This window comes from Mustela erminea, chromosome 5 (genome assembly GCF_009829155.1).
Source record: "Mustela erminea isolate mMusErm1 chromosome 5, mMusErm1.Pri, whole genome shotgun sequence".
Lineage (NCBI taxonomy): Eukaryota > Metazoa > Chordata > Mammalia > Carnivora > Mustelidae > Mustela > Mustela erminea.
This window is the reverse complement of record NC_045618.1, coordinates 62,079,383-62,104,038: the sequence shown is the minus strand read 5'-3', so window position 1 is coordinate 62,104,038 and position 24,656 is coordinate 62,079,383. Positions and strand designations below refer to the sequence as shown.

The 24,656-nt window shown below is 42.5% G+C and overlaps 2 protein-coding genes and 1 non-coding gene across 3 annotated transcripts in view; 1 reads left to right on the top strand and 2 right to left on the bottom strand.

Annotated features, from left to right (window-relative positions):
* The first annotated feature begins 5,473 nt into the window (after window positions 1–5,473).
* LOC116590150 (neural Wiskott-Aldrich syndrome protein-like) lies at window positions 5,474–11,024 on the top strand. The gene is made up of 3 exons (XM_032341797.1): window positions 5,474–5,573; window positions 5,689–6,109; window positions 10,811–11,024. Exons 1-3 carry the CDS (start codon window positions 5,474–5,476, stop codon window positions 11,022–11,024), a joined length of 735 nt encoding a protein of 244 aa, XP_032197688.1.
* Window positions 11,025–13,940: 2,916 nt separating this feature from the next.
* The window catches only part of CHP1 (calcineurin like EF-hand protein 1), a 46,618-nt gene continuing 35,902 nt past the window's right edge, over window positions 13,941–24,656 (bottom strand). The window contains exons 5-7 of the mRNA XM_032343346.1: window positions 20,779–20,840; window positions 16,090–16,212; window positions 13,941–15,929 (exon numbers count right to left, since the gene is read on the bottom strand). Coding sequence (XP_032199237.1) covers window positions 15,876–15,929; window positions 16,090–16,212; window positions 20,779–20,840 — 239 coding nt within the window. The 3' untranslated portion in view covers window positions 13,941–15,875. The remainder of the gene's footprint in view (window positions 15,930–16,089; window positions 16,213–20,778; window positions 20,841–24,656) is intronic.
* LOC116592154 lies at window positions 18,641–18,743 on the bottom strand. Its single transcript, XR_004286341.1, has one exon. It is a non-coding gene; the product is annotated as a U6 spliceosomal RNA (small nuclear RNA).

Below are 24,656 nucleotides of genomic sequence, written 5' to 3'. Positions count from 1 at the left end.
TACAGATCTTCCTTATGATCTGAAAAACCCATCCTAAATTGAAAATATCCTAAGCCAAAAATGGGTTTAATACAACTAACTTAGGGGTGCCTGGGTGGCTCAGTTGGTGAAGTGTCTGCCTTCAGCTCAGGTCATGATCCCAGGGTCTTGGGATCAAGTCCCACATCAGGCTTTCTACTTAGCAGGGAAGTCTGCTGCTTCTTCTGCCTGTCACTCCCTCTGCTTGTTCTCACTCTCTCTGCTTGTTCTCTCTCTCTGACAAATAAATAAATAAAATAAAATAAAATAAAAATTCACCTTACAAACCTCATAGCTTATACCTTAAATGTGTTAGAATACTACATTAGCCTACAGTTGAGCAAAATAATCTAATCCAAAGCCTATTTTATAATAAATTTTTGAATATCTCATATAGTTTATTGAATATTGTACTGAAAGTAAGAAAACAGCTGTATGTGTACTGACTGTTTATCCTCGTGGATCACATGGCTGACTTACAGCTGTGGCTTGCTTCCAGTGTCCAGCACCACAAAAGCATCACACCAGGGGCGCCTGGGTGGCTCAGTGGGTTAAGCCACTGCCTTCAGCTCAGGTCATGATCTCAGGGTCCTGGGATCGAGTCCCGCAACGGGCTCTCTGTTCAGCGGGGAGCCTGCTTCCTCCTCTCTCTCTCTGCCTGCCTCTCTGCCTACTTGTGATCTCTCTCTGTCAAATAAATAAATAAAATCTTAAAAAAAAAAAAAAAAAGCATCACACCACATACTGCTATCCAGGGAAAAGATGAAACTTTAAAAGCTGAAATATGGGGCGCCTGGGTGGCTCAGTGGGTTAAGCCTCTTTCTTCAGCTCAGGTCATGATCTCGGGGTTCTGGGATCAAGTCCTTCGTCAGGCTCTCTGCTCCGTGGGGAGCCTGCTTCCTTCGCTCTCTCTCTGTCTGCCTCTCTGCTTACTTGTGATCTCTCTCTCTCTGTCAAATTAATAAATAAAATCTTTTAAAAAATTAAAAAAAAAAAACCGAAATATGGTTTCTGCTGAATGTGTACTGCTTTCGCAGCATTGGAAAGGCAAAAAATCATTAAGGCAGGGGCGCCTGGGTGGCTCAGTGGGTTAGACCTCTGCCTTTGGCCCAGGTCATGGTCCTGGGATCAAGCGCCACATTGGGCTCTCTGCTTAGCAGGGAGTCTGCTTCCCTCCCCCACTCTCTGCTTGCATCTCTGCCTGCTTGTGATCTCTGTCTGTCAAATAAATAAATAAAATCTTAAAAAAATAAAATTATTAAGGCAAACCATCATTAATCAGGGACTGTCTGTATAGATGGAAATTTTTACTTACCTTTTCTTAAAATTTGTTTTTTTTTTTTTTTATTTTTTAAAGATTTTATTTATTTATTTGAGAGAGAGAGAGACAGTGAGAGAGAGCATGAGCGAGGAGAAGGTCAGAGAGAGAAGCAGACTCCCCACGGAACTGGGAGCCCGATGTGGGATTCGATCCTGGGACTCCGGGATCATGACCTGAGCCGAAGGCAGTCGTCCAATCAACTGAGCCACCCAGGCATCCCTTAAAATTTGTCTTTATTGTGTTAAAATACACATAATATAAAATTTATCATCTTCACCCTTTTTAAGTGTTCAGTTCAGTCGTATTAAGTTCATTCATACTGTTGTGCAAGTATCACCGCCTTCTACCTCCAGAACTTTTTTCATTTGCAGAACTGAAACTCTGCCCCCATTAAATAGTAACTCCCAATATCCCCCTCCTGAAGCCCCTAGTAATCACCATCCTACTTTTTGTCTCTATGATATTGACTATTCTTTTTTTTTTAAAGATTTTATTTATTTATTTCACACAGAAAGAGATCACAAGTAGGCAGAGCAGAAGGCAGAGAGAGAGGGGGAAGCATGCTCCCCGCTGAGCAGAGAGCCTGATGTGGGGCTCAATCCCAGGACCCTGAACCACGACCTGAGCCAAAGGCAGAGCCTTAACCCACTGAGCCACCCAGGCACCCCGATTTTGACTATTCTTAAGTACCTCTGTAAGTGGTATAGAATATTTTAATTCTTAAAGCAGCTGTACACTGATTTCCACGTAATATAATCAATGTATATGACTAAGTAGATGTTATGAGTTGAACTATGTCCTCCCCAAATTCATAAACTGAAGTCCTAATCCCTAGTACCTCAAAATGTGACCTTATCTGGAATTAGAGTTAATAGAGTCATTGCAGATATAATTAGTAAAAAGGAAGTCATACTGGAGCAGGGTGGGTCCCTAATCTAACTTGACTGGTGTTCTCATAAAAGAGAATTTAGGACACAGACACACTAGGAGAATGCCATGTGAAGACTGGAGTCATGTTGCTACAAGCCAAACAACTACCAAAAGTTAGAAAAACGGCCTGAAACACAACCTTCTCTAGTACCTTCAAAGGGAATATGGCCCTGCAAACACCTTGATTTTGGATGTTTGATCTCCAAAGCTGTGAGACAATATATTTCTTTTCTTCTAAGTCACCCAGTTTGTTACAGCAGCTCTAGGAAACTAATATAGTAAGTATGAACCCTATTTTACAAATAAGGTTACTGTCAATTATTAAAGCATGTATTATCTTTTGCTCTTTGAGCAATGGAGCATACATCTGTGGTAAATTCAGAAAATAGCAACACTTGGAATAGAATAGACTAAAACCTAGGAATATTAAAAGTTACTGGAAAGCTTTAGAAATTAAAGATTAAAATATCAGTATTTATCTATAATTAAAACAAGTGAATATATTCTAAAACTTGCCTAGTAGCATTTATATTTTATCATTTGATCATTAATCTAATTAAATCTGTAGCATTTTTCTTTATCCAATAAAAATTACTGGTTTGGGCAAATGATCAAGTTCTTTTTAAATACTTGATACACTCTTTTTGTTGAAAACATAAAATTTTGCTTAGATGTAAATGATTTCTAGTCATGGGATACCTGCGAGGTTCAGTTGGTAAAGTAGCTGCCTTCGGCTCAGGTCATGATCCCAGGGTCCTGGGACAGAGTCCCATGTAAACAGGGAGCCTACTTCTCCCTTTCCTTCTGCTCCCTTCTCGTGCTTGCTCTTTCTCTCTCTCTACTGCTCTCTCTCTCAAATAAATAAAAGCTTAAAAACAAATTTCTAGTCATTTTTGATGTTCATTTTCTGTTGAAACTTACTGTTCTACTTCCATCTAGTTATTTTCCAAGCTGCTTGAACAGAATCTGGAAGCATCAGCCCCTATTACTCACTTGCCAAATCCTGAGTTCAGATTTTTGCTTTCTTCTTAAGATGAATATAAAAGCACCTGGAAGCCAAAGAAAATGTTCTTCCTGTGATAAGGAAAAATAAAAACAACATTACGGTAAGGATACAGCCCTCACTTGTATTATATGCTTCTTTGTGGAAAACTATTTCAAATGAATGAAGTTATTATTATTATTATTTTTAAAGATTTTATTTGTTTGACAGAGATCACGAGTAGGCAGAGAGGCAGGCAGAGAGAGAGGAAGGGAAGCAGGCTCCCCACGGAGCAGAAAGCCCCATGTGGGGCTCGATCCCAGCACCCTGGGATCATGACCTGAGCTGAAGGCAGAGGCTTTAACCCACTGAGCCACCCAGGCACCCCCAACAGTTATTTATTTATTTATTTTAAAAAGATTTTATTTATTTATTTGACAGAGATCACAAGTAGGCAGAGAGGCAGGCAGAGAGAGAGAGGAGGAAGCAGGATCCCTGCAGAGCAGAGAGCCCAACGCAGAACTCGATCTCAGGACCCCGGGATCATGACCTGAGTGGAAGGCAGAAGCTTTAACCCACTGAGCCACCTAGGTGCCCCCCGAACAAAGTTATTTTTTAAAAACATCACTATGGGGTGTCTGAGTGGCTCAGTCATTTAAGTGTCCAATTCTTGTTTCCCCTCAGATCATGATCTCATGGGTCTTGGGATCCAGCCCCAGTAGGGCTCTGATCTCAACCCAGTGTGTGTGGGTGTGTGTGTTGGTGGGTGGGGTATGTGTGTGTGTGTGATCCAGCCCCAGGAGGACTCTGATCTCGACCCAGTGTGTGTGTGTGTGTGTGTGTGTGTGTGTGTGTCTCAGTGCCTGCCTGAAAGATTCTCTCCCTCTGCCCCTCCCCACACCTGTGCTCTCTCTTTAAATAAATCTTAAAAAAAAATCATTATCGGGGCACCTGGGTGGCTCAGTTGGTTAAGTGTCTGCCTTCTGCTCAGGTCATGATCCCAGGGTCCTGGGATCAAGCCCCTCATCAGGCTCTCTGCTCAGCAGGGAGTCTGCCTCTCCCACTCTCTCTCTCCCTCTGTGCTCTCTCGCTCTCAAATAAATAAATAAATATCTTTTTAAAAAATTTTAAAAAAAATTATCAAAAACTATTCAGGGGCGCCTGGGTGGCTCAGTGGTTTAAAGCCTCTGCCTTCAGCTCAGGTCATGGTCCCGGGGTCCTGGGATTGAGCCCCGCATCAGGCTCTCTGCTAAGCAGGGAGCCTGCTTCTTCTCCTCCCCTCTCCTGCCTGCCTCTCTGCCTACTTGTGATTTCTGTCTGTCAAATAAATAAATAAAATCTTAAAAAAAAAAAACAAAACACCAAGCTCTTGAATCTGTGGTTCTCAAGTTTTTATGGTACACTGTTCCCACTAAGAGTCTGATGATGCTATGGTCCCTCTTCTCTCAACAGACCTTTGCTTTAATATAGATGACCACACCCCTCTGTTGTAAGGTAGGAAGGAATAATGTTCTGTTCCTTTCCTCTGCCTGTGTACTTTCTTTCTTCTTCTAGATGAAACTGAAAAAAATACTCCTGACAAAAGCAAGAGAAAGGTCTTATTTATAAGGAAGCTATTTCTTTACCAGGAATTTCCAGCTTTGCTAAATCAAAGACCAGCAAAAAGCACACCAGAAATATTCATTCCTATTATGACATATCAGTAGAACTGGACCCAACTAACAAGCCAATTCTAAATAGGCTTCGTCAATTTAGAAACCTAGTAACAGAACGTTCCAAGAATTTAACTGAAAGACCGAATGAGTAGTTATAAAAACCCACATTATAAAAAAAATCCCATAGACAAGAACCGAATACAAATGACTTGACAGTATTATATTTGGCAACACCACCACATTACACAAATTACGTTCTAATAATATTTCCCCAAACTCTTTCTCATTATCTCTCTAAATAATAAATAAAAATTTACACTGGCTCCTTTAATTCTGGAAAACAACTGTGAATTCTACCGGGACCTAGAGTCAGTCGAGATTAATGCGCCATTAAACAATTACCAGGTCATACAAGGACAAAGATGCTTACTTGGATCTTAAAAGTTTGAGGGGTGCGCGTGGGAATGAATGGATGGGTAGCAAGAGAACGTGAATGATATACACAAATGAAAATCCCGGGGGAGAACCTGTTAAACCGAATCTCAAGGTCAACGGACCAGGACACAAATGACTCAGGGCCCCAACAGGCCTCGACTGATATCGGAGACTCAGGCAAAACAGTGGACACGAAGCCGTGAGGTGAAGAATTTAAATAAAATCAATAAAGGTATTCTTTAACAAATAAACCGTTGGACGACGCAGCGGTTGGCAGAGACACACCCGCGTGAGTGCACTCACCGGGAACAAACCGAAAGCACAAAGGCGGCCAAAAAGGCACTAAGAAGGGCAGCGGCGGGTAAAGGACGAAGTGTTGGTGCGACACACCCCGGAACGTTTGCCCGGCCGCCCTGGGCAGCTCGAAAGGGAACCCCCGCCAGGCCGAGGCCCGCGCCCGCCGCAGAGGCAGGCTCCGCGCGCTCCCATCCCCCGGCCAGACTGGGCCGCGCCACCTCTTGCTAGTTCCCCGTCACCTGCCTTCTTCGCTTACCTCGCACCGACTAGCAGACTCACTGGACACTCCGGGGGCCTTGCCGCCCCCGGCCCGACGGCCGGCTCGCAGCGGCACGCCTCACTCCGCCATCTTCGCTCCTTCCCGAGTCCGCCAACCCTGCGGCAGCTGTTTCCACAAGTCCCGCCCCCACTTCTGCCGCTGAGTCCTGACTGGATAACGACTTGCGCAAGCGTACTCTCTTCCCGCTATAGGTTGGTTGGGATGGACGTCTGTCAATAGGGCTGACCCCACTCTTTTAGATCGGTTTTTTTGGCGGGCGGGGGGAGAGGGGATTGGTCCCAGGGTTGAGGTATGGGGAAAGATTTTTTTGTAATTCGCTTGTTAGGAATGCAAAATTATTTCCGCGTAGAAGCTGTGTCACTTGGTGGAAAGGTAGTCTGGCTAGGCCGCATGACAATTTTAAGCCACCTTAAATCAACTATACTGCTAATAATTTCATCCTTGGACCGGGAGCTTTTAATCCCGGACATAATACCACACCTAGGCAGACAGTTTAATAGCTCCGATTTGTATCTGATTGTGTCTGACTCGTTTTCCATTCGTAAAGGGCCCGAACGTCAGACCGCTGTTTCGCTGTTTCCAGCTCTGGTCAATACAGGAGAGCAAATTAGTTTCTCTTGAGGATCCTTCTGCCAAATGCCAAACCGTTATAACTGACAGTTTTGTTGCTTCCTACACTCAGCTGTTGGGCTCTTGAGATCCTTTCTAAAGCTATTGTTCCAGGAGAGGCACGTAGGGTAATTAGAACTTGCTATTACACGGTGCCACGGTGGCTCCCAGATCAGAGACATCGGTCCTCAAACACCACTAAGGCTGTCAGATGGGCTACTTCCTAGAAGTATGGATTCCTAAGGCTGCATCTCCTTGAGATCCAATTCCTAAAGTCCTCGGATGAAGCTAAGGAGTCTTATTTTTACAGAAGCTAATTATAAAGGGCAACTAAGGGAAAAACCTTCACTTAAAATGGGGGCACCTGCCTGGCTCAGTCAGAAGGGCATGCTACTCTTGCTCTCAGGGTTGTGATTCGAGCCCCGCTTTGGACATGGAGCCTACTTTAAAAAAAAAAAAAAATCATACTTAGCAGTGAGCCTTCATACTTTCCCTTTAAGATCAGAAACTAATCAAGGACACAGGCTCCCTTCACCTCTATTCAACATTGTACCGGAGGGTGTAGTCAGTGCAAAAAGGCAAACAAAGGGCATCCAGATTGTAAGAAACAAAACTGCCTTTATTTCCAGGTGATGTGATCCTCTGTTAAAAATCATAAGGAGCATGCATAGAGCAAAAACAAAAGTACTGGAATTTCGGGACGCCTGGGTGGCTCAGTGGGTTAAACCGCTGCCTTTAGCTCAGGTCATGATCCCAGCGTTGTGGAATCGAATCCTACATCAGGCTCCTTGCTCAGAAGGGAGCCTGCTTCTCTCTCTGCCTCTGCCTGCCTCTCTGCTTGCTTGTGTGCTCTCTCTCTCTTCCTCTCTGGCAAATAAATAAATAAGTAAAATCTTTTTTTTTTTTTTTAAGATTTTATTCATTTATTGGACAGAGAGAGAGAGAGATCACAAGTAGGCAGAGAGGCAGGCAGAGAGAGAGGAAGGGAAGCAGGCTCCCTGCTGAGCAGAGAGCCCAATGCGGGGCTCGATCCCAGCACCCTGGGATCATGACCCGAGCCGAAGGCAAAGGCTTTAACCCACTGAGCCACCCAGGCGCCCCTAAATAAGTAAAATCTTAAAAAAAAAAAGTACTGGAATTTCTATGTTTAGTGAGGTTGCAGGATACAAGGTTAAGTATTAAAAAATCAATTATTTCTCTACACTAAGAACAAAAATGAGATTAACAACTGCATTCATAATAGGATCAAAAAGAATAAAATACTTAGGAAAAAATTTAGTAAAACAAATCCAAGACTTATATGCCAAAAATAGAAAATATACTGAGAAGTGAACATCTAAAGTACAGAGACTTTCCATGTTCATGGTTTGTCAGACTCAGTATTAAGACCTGAGTCTTAATAACCAATTCTCAAATTGGTTAGATTCAATGCAATACCTGACAAAATTCTAGCACTTTTGTGTGTGTGTGTGTGTGTGTGTGTGTGTGTGTGTTAGAAATTGACAAGCTGATCCTGAAATATATAAGGAAATACCAAGGACACAGAACAGCTAAGCCAATCTTGAAAAAAAAAATTGTCTGAATTATACTACCCAACTTATAACTGACTACAAAGCTATAGTAAATGAGACAATGTAGTATTCATGAGGATAGGCCTATAGAATCAGTGGAACAGAATTAAGAGTCCAGAAACAAACCCTTACATTTATGATCAATTTTTGACCAAGATGCCAAAATAATTCAATAGGGAAAGGATAGTGTCTTCAATCCAGGATATTGGCAGGGTCAACTGATATGTAGTTCAGTTATTAAAATATTAAAATACTTACACACTTCCCATTTCCCTAAACCCAAGTTTCCCTTCTACCTTCTCTTATACTCAGAACCCCTAAGACTTACCCTCTACCCAGCAACTGAAGGGTTTACTGCCTAGCATTGCAGAAGATCTATGTTTAAGACTAAGCTCCAGCCATATATTCTGATAGATCAGTGCAACACTAGCTAAAAATAACTTCCCATTATAGATGTTTGGTTTCCTAGTGCACAGGCAACTAGGAAAGAACCAAAAACAAACCATAAACCTGGGATAAAACAGACTGTTTCTCATTAATTTCATTAACAATCATGCCCTTCATGTTTAAAAATTCAGATGTACATGTGTTCCTAACAACAAAAACAAATACAAAACACAAACATACACAAAAACAAAAAAAAATAAATAAATACTTTTAAAAAGATTTTATTTATTTATTTGACAGAGAGAGACTGTGCCAAGGCAGGCGGAGGGACAGGCAGAGGGAGAAGGGGAAGCAGGCTCCCACCGAGCAGAAAGCCCCTACATGGGGCTCAATCCCATGATCTCAATCCCTGAAATCATGATCTGAGCTGAAGGCAGATGCTTAGCCAATTGAGCCACCCAGGTGCCCCCCAAAATAAAAAAATATTTTTGTAAAATACTGTTATATATATACATGGTGAACCTAGTAATTATGTTATGAACAATAGGCAGGAATTCTAGATCATCTAGGTAAACCTCCCTTGTAATCTAGGAATTCTGCAAGATTCCTGACAAAAATGGTCCTTCAAGATTTTGCTTAAGCGGGGCACCTGGGTGGCTTAGTGGGTTAAGCCACTGCCTTCGGCTCAGGTCATGATATCAGGGTCCTGGGTTCGAGTCCCACATCGGGCTCTCAGCTCAGCGGGGAGCCTGCTTCCCTCTCTCTCTGCCTGCCTGTCTGTCTACTTGTGTTCTCTCTCTGTCAAATAAATAAATAACATCTTTAAAAAAAAAAAAAAAGATTTTGCTTAAGCAATTCTAGCAACTAAGGGCCAGGGGATACACTAGTTTTGGTGATATCCTGTTCCTCATTTGAATAGTTTCATAATTATTGAGAAGTTCTTCCTTAGGAGTGCCTGTCTGGCTCTGTTGATAGGAGTATAAAATTCTTGACCTTGAGGTTGTGAGTTCAAGCCCCACGCTGGGAGTAGAGATTACTTAAAAAAAATTTTTTTTTAATTAGTTTAAAAAAATTCTCAGGTGGTTCAGTTGGTTAAGTGTCTGACTCTTGCCAACTCAGGTCATGATCTCAGGATTGTGAGACTGCACCCCACATTGGGCTCCACACTAGGTGTGGGGCCTGGCTTAAGATCCTCTCCCTCAGGGAGCCTGGGTGGCTCAGTGGGTTAAGCCTCTGCCTTTGGCTCAGGTCATGATCTCAGGGTCCTGGGATGTGCCCTGCATCAGGCTCTCTGCTCAGCAGGGAGTCTGCTCCCCCTCCCCCGCCCCCTGTCTCTGCCTGCCTCTCTGCCTGCTTGTGATCTCTCTCTGACCAAAAAATAAATAAAACCTCTTAAAAAAAAATTTTTTTTAAGATTCTCTCCCTCTCCCTCTGTCCCTACCCGCACCTTTTTTTTTTATTTTTTAAGATTTTATTTATTTCTTTGACACATAGAGATCACAAGTAGACAGAGAGGCAGGTAGAGAGAGAGGAGGAAGCAGGCTCCCCGCTGAGCAGAGAGCCCGACTATCCCAACCTCTTAAAAAAAAAAAATGGAATTGTTTCTGAAGAGGGTGTCCTGACTGGCTCATTGGTAAAGCATATAACTCTTGATCTTGGGGAGTTTTGGGTTCAAGCCCTATGTTGGGTGTATAGATTAGTTAAAATCTTTTTTTTTTTTTTTAAAGGATTTTATTTATTCATTTGAGAGACAGACAGAGAGAGCACAAGCAGAGGGAGAGGGAGAGAGAGGGAGAAGTGGACTCCCAACTGAGTAGGGAGCCCAATATGGGGCTTGATCCCAGGACCTGGAGATCATAACCTGAACTTAAGGCAGACGCCAAACAATCTGAGCCACTCAGGTGCCCCTACTTAAAAATAAAATCTTTTTAAAAACTGTTTCTAAAGTAGTAGTGTATATGTTTTTGGAAGTAAGAGATTTTCTTGCAAATGAAACACTTAAAAATGTGTTTAATGGTGCTTTATATCTATTATACCAGCCAAGAAAACTTACCTGATTCTTATTTCTGCAGCCACATTCAGGTATAGGATATACCAATTCACTTAACCTGGTTCAGTTCTTAAATAGACTGCAAAGGGTGATGGGAAGTGTCAAGACCATGCCTTCAAAGTCTTCCTAATTTTGACAAGAGGTCAGAATCTAGTGGTTGGAAGACTGAGGAGTAAGAGAAGAAAACTGAGTCTTGGCATCTCAAGATGAAGTCCTTGATCAGGTTCTACCTGAGGTTAAGATATCAGGCTTGGTTACTTACTCCATCTTAAAAGACAGGAGGCTCCTCATTGTGGTCCGCTCCATCCCAGAGCTGGGAAGAACCTGCCTGCAGTACCTCACAAAACTACAGGTAAATATCCCGTCACTCCGTGGTGTGAAAAGAAAAAGAGGAAAAGAAAAAGAATTTCTAAATTGCAATTTAAAGTTTCTACTAAGCTAGATGTTAAGCAGATCTATACTGGAAAATACCAGCCATCTTCAGTTTGAATCATTCATTGACTCAAAGCTCAGTCAAAATTATGTGAATTTAGGGAATTTCGGTCCAGTAATGACTTCCTTCCAAGCAGTTCTGCTCTCAGTGTTTAGGAAACAGGATAAACTACCTGGTTTATAGTTTAAGAAGACCAGTTTGTAAAGACAGTCCTCTCTGAGGCATCTCTGCAATGAATTTTTGCTCTAAATCCCAATCAATCACACAATCTGTTCTAGTATTTTATGTTTAAAGATGTATTTATTTATTGAAGATTTTATTTATTTATTTATTTGACAGAGAGAGATCACAAGTAGGCAGAGCAGCAGGGGTGGGGGAGGGGGAAAGCAGGCTCCCTGCTGAGCAGAGAGCCTGATGCAGGGCTCCATCCCAGGACCCTGAGATCACAACCTGAGCTGAAGGCAGAGGGTTAACCCACTGAGCCACCCACGTGCCCCAAGATTTATTTATTTTAGAGAGAGAGCACAAGGAAGTCGGGGAGGGGCAGAGGGATTAGGAGAGAATCTTAGACTCCCCAGTGAGTGTGGAGCCTGACACAGGATTTGATCTCACAACCCTGAGATCATGACCTGAGCTGAAATCAAGAGTGGGTTGCTTAACCAACAGCCACCTGGGTGCCCCATATTCTAGTAAGTATTTTAAATACAGAACTTGATAACATGATTCTAAAGGCAATTTAAAAAAATAGATGACAGTGAAGAATATTCCAAAAAGAAGAATGAAGGTAAAAGAAAGTAATTCAATTACTTGTGGCAGCTTGGTATTTATTTCTTTGGAGACATACCAAAAGCTTTAAGTATATGTCCAAACCTTAACCTAGTAATCCCACTCCTGTAAAATCTTTTCAAAGAAAAGAGCTATGTGCATTATATGTATATATATGTGCAATATATACATATTATATATGTATCATTATAACATAAAATTGGAAACAATAAACAAGGTAATAATTACATGCTGTATCAAGTTTGTAAAATATTATGTAACCATTACTACAAGTTAGGAAGAAGAGGCAGCATAGGGAAATACTCAATACATTATTTTTTAATTTTTAATTTTTATTTTTTTAAGATTTTATTTATTTATTTGACAGAGAGATAGATCACAAGTAGGCAGAGAGGCAGGCAGAGAGAGTGGGGAAGCAGGCTCCCGCCAAGCAGAGAGCCCTATGTGGGGCTCAATCCTAGTACCCTGAGACCATGACCTAAGTCGAAGGCAGAGGCTTAACCCACTGAATCACCCAGGCGCCCCACAATACATTAATTTTTTTGAAGATTTTTAAAAAATATATTTATTTATTTGACAAAGAGAGAGAGAGAGATATCATAAGTAGGCCGAGAGGCAGGCAGAGAGAGGGGGAATCAGGCTCACCGTTGAGCAGAGAGTCCGATGCAGGGCTTGATCCCAGGACCCTGAGATCATGACCTGAGCCGAAGGCAGAGGCTTAACCTGCTGAGCCAGCCAGGCGCCCCAATACATTAATTTTTTAAAGCTGATAAAATCTCGGGCGCCTGGGTGGCTTAATCAATTAAGTGGCTGCCTTTGGCTCAGGTCATGATCTGGAGTCCTGGAATTGAGCCCCCCATCAGGCTCCTGCTTAGCAGGGAGCCTACTTCTCCCTCTGCCTGTTCCCTCTGCTTTGCTCTCTTGCTCTGTCAAATATATAAAAATCTTTTAAAAAATGCTCCCATCCTTTAAAAAAATAACAAAAAACAAAACTGGGGCGCCTGGGTGGCTCAGTGGGTTAAGCCGCTGCCTTTGGCTCAGGTCATGATCTCAGGGTCCTGGGATCGAGTCCCGCATTGGGCTCTCTGCTCAGCAGGGAGCCTGCTTCCTCCTCTCTCTCTCTGCCTGCCTCTCTGCCTACTTGTGATCTCTCTCTGTCAAATAAATAAATAAATTAAATCTTAAAAAAAAAAACTGATATAATCTTGTGTTATGTTCCATTTATGTTCAAATATGTAATGCATGGATAGCCGGAAAGAACAAGAGAAATCGGGTTGGTTAAGGAGATTTTCCCCCAAACTGTATTTAATGCTATAATGTTTTTACAGTATTATGTTCTACTTTAGTCACCAGACTGTTGTTCCTTTGGCCATGGCCTGTAAAAAGGACTGCTTGGTCCTTCATCTAGTTTCCACTTTCACTGAATCCTAACATTAGACTTAAAAGTGAAACAAAGCTTAAACACCATGCAAGTCATTTGTAACAGACTTTTGAGGCAGATGGATGGGAATAGAGGGTGTTGTGTTAGAATTTGTAGACCTGATTCCAGCTGTTATTACTGCTCTGAGTCCTGTGGCATGCCACTAACTGTAAGGAAAGCTATTCGCACCCTGCAGAAGAGGCAGTCACTGAGTCTGTTTTTTTTTTTTTTTTTTCCTTAAGTAGGCTCCACACCCAGGGTGAAACCCAGTGTGGTGCCCAGACTCATGACTCTGAGATCAAGACCCGAGCTGAGATCAAGAGTCAGGTGCTTAAGCAACTGAGCCACCCAGGCACCCCAAGTCCCTGGATCTTGAAGATGTGAAAAGCCATGTAATAACAGGTGGGTATGTCATTGAGGCTGCACATGCATGAGAGGGTGGATGACTTAGTTAACAAGCAATAAACACATAACCCATTTTTAGGCCTTTCTACATTTAAAAAGCCAAGAAGTCCAGAACAAAAATGGAATCCTCCAAAAATGGAGTGAGTGGGAATTGGTCAAGGTAGCAAACCTGGGCCCAGAGGCACACAGTGCTGACCCCTAGATGAACACCCCCACATCGTGTCAGGGCAGCAGCAGAGCAGACGTGTGTATTTGATGGCACAGACATAAACCAGAGTAAGGGAAACACGGTTTGGGATTTTAAAACTTGTAGGAGGGAACTGAGTTATATAAAATTCTTTAAAGACACATGGACAAAAGGTTTTTTGTTTTAACCACAAGTATTTATTGATGGATCAAAGAATACAATTTTAATGGAAACAATAAGGCACAACCGTGGATTAAAACAGTTTGCTATACAGCCAAAAGGAGGAAAAAGCCACATCTTAAGAACTTTAAATATGGAAATCAAGGAGCCTCTGAAGTACCTCTCTAAAAGATCAGTGTCAGAAAATTCTTCCCCTTTCTACATTTCCTATATTACATCACTTGATCACAAAGTCAGACTGATATTTCATCAAGAATTCCTCAGTCATTCATACTTGAGACATCCGGCCTGGTCACTCCCGTTTGCCACTCTTCCCAATCCCTCTGCAGCATCCTGTTTTTGTTTTTAAGCAATTCCCTTCCTCAAGTATTGAGTGCACATCTTGGATAGCCTTCCAAAGCAAGGAAACAACCAAGCGAGCAAGCAATGCATCAGAGACAATCAGCCAAGGGCAAACATAAAGACGAAGAGACTGCTAAAGACAGGATGGCGACAGCCTGATTCACAGAGGTCTGTACTAAGCTGGAGGGGCAGAGAAGTTGCTCTGGCTCATGCAGAGGCCTGTCACACCACCTCAGGTTTGCCACTGATGCCAGACTCCTTGCTTCTAAGAGATGAGTAGTGGTTTACAGAGGAGCTAGGAAGTCAATGTAACCAGGCAGCTTCTGATAACAATACATTCAATGCTTTGGACCTCGTTCAGGAGCAGACTATGGCTTCCAGCCTTAACATGTGCCAAGTGTAAAATTCATTGAGAATTTTGTGCAAAACTTCAAGACACTGAGGACAGTCTTTAAATCTCTTGGACTGGGATAAGGTAGGCACTTCCGTTAACACTGCTCATCCTGTTTGGAAATGGGACGTCAAACATATTCCAGGACACATAACACTGAGGCATAAACCATGGTGCAGAAGTGGGGGTACGCCAGGGTTTTAGGGTGCCCAGGCTCCTTGATCAAAAAGCCACGAGAAAGTTCCCCAAGCGTATTGTCAGGGCAGCCATTCTGGTGGTGATGGTATCCTCAAACTAAGCAAACCTGCAGGTATATGGCCCTTTTCTGAGGAGTCAACACTGTACTAACAAGAGTAGCCATGTAGTTATGTATGTTGAGAACCAGAGGCCAGAGGTAGAGCGACCTGGGCGAGCCATTTAGAAGCCTTGGCTCTACACCGTGCACCAAGGCCTCCACCTTTCAACAAGAACACCTAACCAACAGCCCTTTGATGACAGAGCAGAGTGCAGGGGACCAAGAGATGATCATTCTTCAGAGAGAGGTGTTGGTTATGGTTATGGAAAAGCTCCTGGAGAGGCAACATCCTAGAGACCCATCTAAGAACAAAGGTAGACAAAACCCGCCAGATTGCCACACTACCCTGCCAAGTATGTTTCACAGGCACAGCTTAGGGTGCTGAGTAGAACAGGCGGACTGAAGCTTAGTGAAGAACAGGGAGACTGAAGAACTAAGTGAATGGTATGTTGGGTGGAAGAGGAGGAGGAAGCAAAGGACATACAAAAAAGGCTGGAGGAGCATGCCGAAGCCCGGCTGGAGGGAAGGCAGCAAGGCTGTCGTCTATATCCAGTGAAAGAGCTTTGCTGGTTGGTTCTTGGCATGGATTCCCTCTCTCACTTTTTCAGACTGGATGGACATACGGCCTTCAGCAGCAAACCAGGGGAGATGATATTCAGAAATGGAGATAACTGGCGAATGATACTCAACAGAAATGGACGGGGGTACCATTCTGTAATGCCCTGTTTATGCACCGAAGGCAGGTTTATGTTGACAGGACATGTCTGGGGTTGTCATGCAACAGCAGTAATACTTTGGGAGAAGGGGAATGATGGGGTGGAGGTGGGGCTGGTGGACAGGACGACTCTTGAGTTCCAGTTCTTAAATACTAGAAAGCAGGGAACAGTTTGGTCTCAGTCCTTCAGTGAAGAAATCGGATGCTCATTTTCTGTTCTACATCCACCTTCTCCAAAACCTGCAGGGGGAAAAAACCCCCAAATCCAATTATGGTTATGAAGATCAAAACAGGAGATACTGTCCCAAGTTCTTATCTGAATGTTTTTCTCCCTCCCTCCTATGCAACAGAATTTCCCAACTTCTTCAGACTTTCTCAAACCAAGAGGGGACTGACTGACCTTAACAAATTCTGTGAAAGATATGGCACTGTCCCCATCCTGATCCGCTTCCTGGATGGTCCTGTCTGCGATGCTGCCCAGCTGCTCATCTGAGATGTTTACTCCAACCATCATACGAAGCACCTACAGGACCAAAAGCCACGAATTACAGGAGACCTGGGGGTCAGGAGGGCTCTTTTATTTTATTTTAAAACATTTTATTCATTTATTTGAGAGACAGAGTGTGAGAGAGCACGAGAGGGGGGAGGGTCAGAGGGAGAAGCAGACTCCCTGCTGAGCAGGGAGCCCTATGCTTGGATCCCAAGACCCTGGGATCATGACTTGAGCTAAGGCAGACACTTCACAGACTGAGCCACCCAGGCACCCCAGGAGGACTCTTTTAAAAAAAGATTAAAGAAAAAGCCACTCCCACCCTCTTTTCCTTTGATGTCCTCAAATATAACAGTTAGAAAGCAGAAACCCTTGTCTTCTCATCTCGGTCATTCGAGACCATGAGATGAGCAGAACTCTCTGGCAAGGTCACTGGATAGGAAGGCAAAGGTTCACGGTGGGGTGGGGGGGAGAGTCCTTTACATTTTGCTCTTCCATTACTTTTTGTCAGGTATACAGATAGATATGAGGTTCTGGTGGTACATCAGTCATCCTAGGACCATGAGGTGCAAGTCCTCTGTGTTATGCATGCCAGAGCAAGAATACAGAAGCCCAATTCCTGGACATCACATAGGTTCAGTATCAACCCAGATAATCTATCCCCAGACTTCTTGCTGCATGAGGCAAACTAGTTCCTTATTGGTGTAAGTCAGTTTGGGAGGGCTTTCTAGGAATCCCACAGGAAGGCAGTCCTCTCTGAAGCAGCTCATTAACGCAGCTATTCCTATAGCATAGCCAAGAAACATAAAGATCTTTGAAGGGGTAAATACTAACCCCTTCTTTTTAGAAAAACAACAAGCACATTTAAAAAGGACTGTAATCAAGAGAATTTAACATGTTTCATCAAATTTGCTTCACACATAACAAAAAACTTTGTTCCCCCAATTCTGCTAACATCTTCAGAGTGTAAATGTACTTTGAAAATTGTTTCTTTAAGCAAAATAAGCAATGGTAGTGACATGACTTTTGGTGTGAAATGGGGGAAGGGTGCTTTTGTGACGCCTCATGTCCCTGCAGCCAGTCAACTCTGTCTTCAGAGCTAAGAGCTGAACTTTTCTACAGTAGAGAGAGCCCTTCTGGCCCAGCAGTTCACGGGCCTTCCTTTCCATCCTTCTCCAATCTCATGACATAGATTTTTAAAAAGTAAATCACAGGATTTTCTGAAAAGAAAAACAGAGCTGAAATACCAATTTGCATCAATACTGATTATTTCTTTTTACAAACTGATTCTGGAAAATTGGAAGTTGTACATTTGGGAGTACAAAGACAGACACTGGAAGGATTAATAAAAAGAGGCATTCTTGGGGCACCTGGGTGGAACAGTTCGTTAAGCGTCTGACTCTGGGTTTTAGCTCAGACCATGATCTCAGGGTTGCGAGATGGAGTCCCACACTGAGGGGGGCCCATTCTCTCTCTCCCTCTCCTTCTGTCCCACTCTCTCTTTCTCTCTCTCTCAAAACAAATAAATTTTTTTATTTTTTTTAAAAAGAGGCAATCCTGGCAAAAATATGGAATGGCCAAGCCATTTACCATTTTCCCTGATTGTGTGTGCCTGACTAGACAAATTCATCCTCAAATAGCAGCTTCTTCAGATCTCAGTCCAATTTTTCTCTGAAGTATTTTATTTTTAGAATTAGAGAACTGTACAGAGCATGTGTGCTCTGTGGGGAAAGGAGTGGAGTTATCTGAATAATCACTCATCCAGGCTATTAACGAGGATAAGAGCATCTAGAAGTGGCTTGATCCAGGTCCCAGCAACCAGTGGCCCTCACTGTCTGCCAGGCTTCTGTGCCCAGTCAGCTCTCGACAGAGGGTTCCAGATGGGAATTTGATTAGCAAACAGGACTTTTATTATTACTACATTTTCTTTTTAATAAAGATTTTCCTTATTTATTTGACAGAGACACAGCGAGAGAAGGAACACAAGCAGGAGGAGTGGGAGAGGGAGAAGCAGGCTTCCTGCCAAGCAGGAAGCCCAATGTGGGAGCTCGATCCCTGGACCCTGGGATCATGACCTGAGCTGAAGGCAGACGCTTAAGGGCTAAGCCATCCAGGCATCCCTACTACTTGTTTTCTTTTTTCTTTTCTTTTCTTTCTTTTTTAAAGATTTATTTATTTATTAGAGAGAAAAAGAGAGAGAGAGCACAAGCAGGGGGAGGTGCAGAGGAAGAAAGAGAATTTCAAACAGGTTCCCCGGTGAGGATGGAGCCAGACATGGGTCTCAAGCCCATTACCCCAATCACAACCTGAGGTGAAATCAAGAGTAGGATGCTCAACTGACGGAGGCAGGCACCCGTATTATTACTACTTGCTAATGTCTGGTAAGGTTTGTTGTTTATTCCTTATATCAGTGTAAGAAAGCTCCCTTCTATCTCTGTTTTTCTAAGAACTTTTTTTTTCTTTAAATATGAAACACTTCACAAATTTGTCTGTCATCCTTGCACAGGGCCATGCTAATCTCTATATTGTTCCAATTTCACTATATATGAGGCCAAAGTAAGCACTTGCTAAGACTTTTTTTTGCTAAGACTTCTTAAAAAAATCATGAATGGATGATGAATTTTATCAAATACTTTTTTAAAAATAAAGATCTTATTTATTTGATAGAGATCACAAGTAGGCAGAGAGGCAGGCAGAGAGAGAGGGGGAAGCAGGCTCCCTGCTGAGCAGAGAGTCTGATGCTGGGGCTTGATCCCAGAACCCTGGGATCATGACCTGAGCTGAAGGCAGAGGCTTTAACCCACTGAGCCACCCAGGCACCCCATCAAATATTTTTATTCTGCGGAAAGACCACGGAATTCTACTTTAATCTGGTAAGGTGGCAAAATTGATTGATTGATTTTCTAATTTTAAATTTGAATTCCTGATTTAAACCCACCTTGGCTAAAATCCAGCCTCCTTTTTATACACTGTTGGATTCAGTGTGTCAGTATTTTGTCTAGAATTTTTACATCTATGTGCATAAAAGAGATTGTGCTTTAATTTTCTTTACTTAGGCAGTCTTCACAAGGTTTTCACATCAAAGCTACGCTAGCCTCATAGAGTAGAGCAACTTATCTATTATGGTGTAACTGATAAACAAACTATACATATTTAAAATATGCAGTCTGTTCCATTTTGACGTATGTAGACACCTATAAAACTATCACCACAATCAAGATAATGAACATATCCATCATCACCAAAAGTTCAACGGACTTTTTATATAAAAATCACACGAGGAAAATAGCCACTGAGTCTTCCCTTAGGATAAACTCATCACAAACTTTTAAATATCCACTGAATAGTTAAGAACTATGCATCATAAAATATTTTAGATATGGCAGTGTCTAGAATGGCAAACTTTGTTTTCTTCTCACTTTGCTAAGATATTCATATCCTCTTCCCGCTAGGATAAAACTAGTTCTCTGTCATCACAGCAGTCCATGAAAATGTTTGTCCTCAAGTCACTTCAGGCCTGAGGAACACTCTAGTGGCACTGACTGGCACTCTGGCATATGATCTCCTCACCCCTGCCTCTGTTTTTTTGTTTTTGTTTTTTTTTGCCTCTGGCTTTTTTTTTATCCTAATAATAGAAAATAAATCAATCCACCACTCCCAAAAATATTTCTGGCAGCCAGTTCTGGGTCAGAGGATAAAAACATTCAACTACAAAAGGACTACCTCTGTCTTTTCTCCTCAGAACTGAGCAGTTGACATACCTAGCCATTTTCAAAAAGTACATTCCTCTCAATGAAGATCTCCCCAATTCAAAAGCAAAGAACACTAACACTGACCTGCAGACTGTTTTGAATTTTGCTCAGACACAGAAATGTTGGTCCTTAATCTGGCCTGAGTAATTTTCAGCTTAGCAGACTTCTTAAGACACCGAATGAGTTCAGATTTATTTGGGGGTGAGTGGAACCCACTTTACTTTTTAGTAAATTGAAATAGACAAATCTCCCTAGGAAATTCCTGAATGTATTAGCTTCCTAGGATCCTCCAGAATCATTAATATTAAATAAAAGAAAAAAGGAGAACTTTCTCCCCTCTAAACTTGTATTTAAGGAAGTGGAGAAGACAAGAGGAAGACAAGACGAAATTCTAGTCACTGCTAGTGGGAGGACAGGGAATTGTTCTCAGGAGCAAAAAAGGACAGCAGTTGGCTCTGTACACCGGCCCGGCAACAATTCCTTGACTCCTCCGTCAAGCTCAAGGACAGGTGGGACAGCAGCATTTACCTAAGTGTCGTCAGAATGACCTGGATGTCAATAAGCTGATATAACAATAATGGGACTATCTGACTTAGACCATCTCCAATAGTGCCAAGTAAAAGACGTTAAATTGTCTTTTAAACAACAAAAACATGTATTTTTGAGAACTCAATGAGCCCCTGCGCATTTCCCCGGGATCATTGGGCTCTGCCTTCTATCTAAGACGGTCCTCTGCGCCAGCAGGTGTTATAAGGAAACGCTTGCTGAAAGAACAATTCCCACCCAAAAGGACAAGCAGGCAGGGCCCAAACAAGTTGTCCACAACCATGGCAGCTCTCCAACATACCTGTAACAGCTCATCACGGGAAATCTTGTCATCTTTATCCAAGTCATAGAGTCGAAAAGCAACTGGTAGGGGAAAACAAGAAGTTACTGGAAATTAGTAGTGTTTTGCCCCTTCTCAAGGAAGTAAATTTGTAAAGAACACTAGATAGAAAACTGACAGCAAATACTGTTTCAAGAGTAACTTGACATGACTTCCAGAGCTTTTAAAGACACTGTAACATTTAAGAAATTGAAATGTATCTCGTAGTTGCTGACTTCTTAACCCTGATAAATAGGGCCCCTCTTCAGGCAAATCAGAAAACTTAATAAAAATAAACCACTGAATTTTTTTTTAACCTTAGGATGTTTTTAAAAAAAAAAATCTGTAAGTGGTTCTATACATGAGGTCATCTCACAAAACCTGCCAAGTCTACTGTGCACGGCACAGAGGGAGCCAGGAATGGGAGCCCTGCAGGTGAAGGAGCTGACCACACAAAGTACTGCTCTGGGAAGACGGCCACTCTGGCAAATCTGTGCCACAGACGGCCTTCCATGTTGGAACCCTGAAAGTAAAGAACTTCCCTTTCAAATAAAAATGACAAGAATTTGATGGTCTTCTGGCCTTATCATGTTTCTCTCTAATATCACATCAGTCTTCCAGAAACTAGAATGAGAGAATTCAGAAGAGCAAAAATCATTCAGACAGTGCCATGTTGCTGAAGAGCTACCAGGTGAGAAGTGTCCTACCACTGGATGATTTTACTGGCAACCGTGAGAAATCGTCACACTGAGGAAGTAACTGCCTTGTAATTATAGCTGAATTGAGTGTGGTTTTGAGGCTTGGAATCACAGTATGCTACAAAGATTTTGGGGGTTTGGTATGATGCTATGAATACTCGAAGGCCAAAACACACTGTTCTAGTTACTGAGATACAGATGTAGATCTTGTCCTCTGCAGGTCATGATCCTCTCACTTTAATACATTTGCAATGTTATCATACATATGAAATGCTGGGGAACAAAAACTATGGCAGTTACTATGGCAGAACTTTCTGGTTCAAGTAACATTTAAACATGGTCCTGAAAGACAGACAAATCTGACGACAGGTGGGATTCTAGGCAGAGCTTATACTAGATGCAAAGGCATTAGAACATGGATGAATATCTCAGTGTTGAAACATGACCCCTCTCCTCCCTGCCCTCCTCTGCCAAAAAGGAGTGAGTCTACTAAAAGTTCAAGTAAAAATTTTAGAAGACTTTAACTTACTTGCTGTAAGGTACATATTTGAATTCTAGAGGGGGAGGGGCACCTGGCTGGCTCAGTTGGTTTAGCATGTGACTCTTGATCTCTGGGTTGTGAGTTCAAGTTCCACACTGGGTATAGAGAGTACTTAAATAAATAAACTTAAAAAGAGTCCAGAGGGGGAAATAACTAGGAGACTTTCTCTAATGTTTGCTTTCTTTAATTTGGTTAGTTGATTAACTTTATATCGAATTTGAGAATTTATATGCTTAGGAGGTTTAGATCACAAAGGAAAGAGGACAAGGATCATTACTATTCCTAGAGGAGTACTTTTTTAAAAAGATTTTATTTATTTATTTGAAAGAGCGAGAGCCCAAGCAGGGGAGACTAGCAGAGGGAGAGGGAGAAGCAGACTCCCTGCTGAGCAGAGAGCCCAATGCAAAGCTCGATCTCAGGACCTAGAGATCATGACCTAAGCTGAAGGCAGACACTTAACTAAGCCACCCACATGCCCCTGGAATATGTGTTTAAGATACTCCCCAGAGAGTGAACACACAGACACACACATACCTGTATATGTTGTCAAGTTTAAAATACATGAAATGTGTTATCTACTAAGCACTCTACAGGATGATTTCGGAATGGAAATATTTTTGCTATATAAACCATAAACATCTGTTTCAGAATTTTTTATTTAAACAACCATTTATTTTCACTTTATATGAAATTTTTAAAAGATTTTATTTATTTATTTATTTGACAGAGAGAGAGAGGGTGAGAGAGAGAAAGAGAGAGAGATCACAAGTAGGTAGAGAGGCAGGCAAAGGGGGAGGGGGCCCCGACACGGGGCTCGATCCCAGGACCCTGAGATCATGACCTGAACCGAAGGCAGAGGCTTAACCCACTAAGCCACACAGGCACTCCTATTTTCATTTTTTTAAAAAGATTTTATTTATTTGACAAACAGAGATCACAAGTAGGCAGAGAGGCAGGCAGAGAGAGAGGGGGAAGCAGGCTCCCTGCTGGCAGAGAGTCCGATGCAGGACTCGATCCCAGGACTCTGAGATCATGACCTGAGCTGAAGACAGAGGCTTAACCCAGTGAGCCACCCAGGTGCCCTTCATTTTTTTTTTTTTAAATTAACCTCCACACCCAATGTGGGGTTCACACTTGTGATGCCCAGATCAAGAGTGCCATGCTGTATGACTGAGCTAGCCAGGAGCCGCTGTTTCTGAAATTTTTAATCAGGTAACTGTTATAACACATCTCCTGTGTTCTGTATTTACAGAAGCCTGAACTGCTAATTCCCTTTTTTCTTTTCTTTTTTTAAGGTTTATTTATTTATTTTAGAGAGAGTGGGAGAGAGAGAACAAGTGGGAGTAGGGGGAGGGGCAGAAGGAGAGAGAGAAAATCCTTCAGCAGACTCTCTGCTGAGCGTGGAGCCTAACACAGGGCTTGATCCCAGGACCTTGTGATCATGACCTGAGCTGAAAAGTCACATGCTTAACCGAATGAGCCCCCCAGATGCCCCTGAAACTGATAATTCTTTTTTTTTTTTTTAAAGATTTTATTTATTTGACAGACAGAAATCACAAGTAGGCAGAAGGCAGGCACAGAGAGAGGGGGGAGCAGAGAGCCCGAGGCAGGGCTTGATCCCAGGATCCTGGAATCATGACCTAAGCCGAAGGCAGAAGCTTTAACCCACTGAGTCACGTAGGCGCCCCGAAACTGGTATTCTTAAAATTCAGCTTCCAAAGACTGAATGTTTGTATCCCTCCCCCCGCCCCCAAATTCCCATGTTGGCTTTCAATTCCCAGTGCAGTTATTATTAGGAGGTGAGGCCTTTGGGAGGTAATTAGGTTTGGATCAGGTCCTGAGAATGGGGCCCTCATGATGGAATTAATGCCCTTATATAAAAGAGGAGACAGAAAATTTATCCTCCTCTGTCTCTACCTCCCTCCCCATACGACGATATAGGAAGAAAAAGGGGGCCCTTCTGGGTGAAGCCAGAAGACCCTCGCCAAGAACCTGAGTGGGCTGGCACTCTGTTCTCAGACTTCCAAGCTCCAGAAATGTGAGAAATGTCTGTTGTTTAAACCACCCAGTCTATGGTGTTTTGTTACAGCAGCCCGAGCAGAGGAAGATATCAGCAGAGAGATAAATGCAGCAATTACCTGATAGGACCTTTGAAGAAAAACCGCAGCATTAGTAGTGGTTTCTTAACTGACGTGGATTCCTATCAGGCAGTTCTGGACCCGAACCAGCAAAAACATTTTCCCCAAGATAACGAATGGTCAAGTGCGTAAATGACTTGAGCCATTTTAACATTTGTCTCTTTACTCTTCTCATCTCCCTTTTAGCTCCCCCTTCTTGGTCCTATGATTTGGACTCCCCCAATCCAGAGCTATCTTCTTGCATCTCTGCTTCCATGGTTTTAATTAAACGCTTTCTAGTGCTCATGATTGCCGAATGTCCAACTCCAGCATGGACCTCTCCTCTGAGCTGACACTGATGTCAAAGCAATATGGTACACTGGTTAAGACTCTGGCTCTGCTGAATTCTGGCTCTGAGGATTATGAGCTGTGTGAACTTGAACAAGTTACTTGACCTCTTGGTGCCTCAGTTGCCCAAAAGGTATAAGCAAAATGAGGAAAACA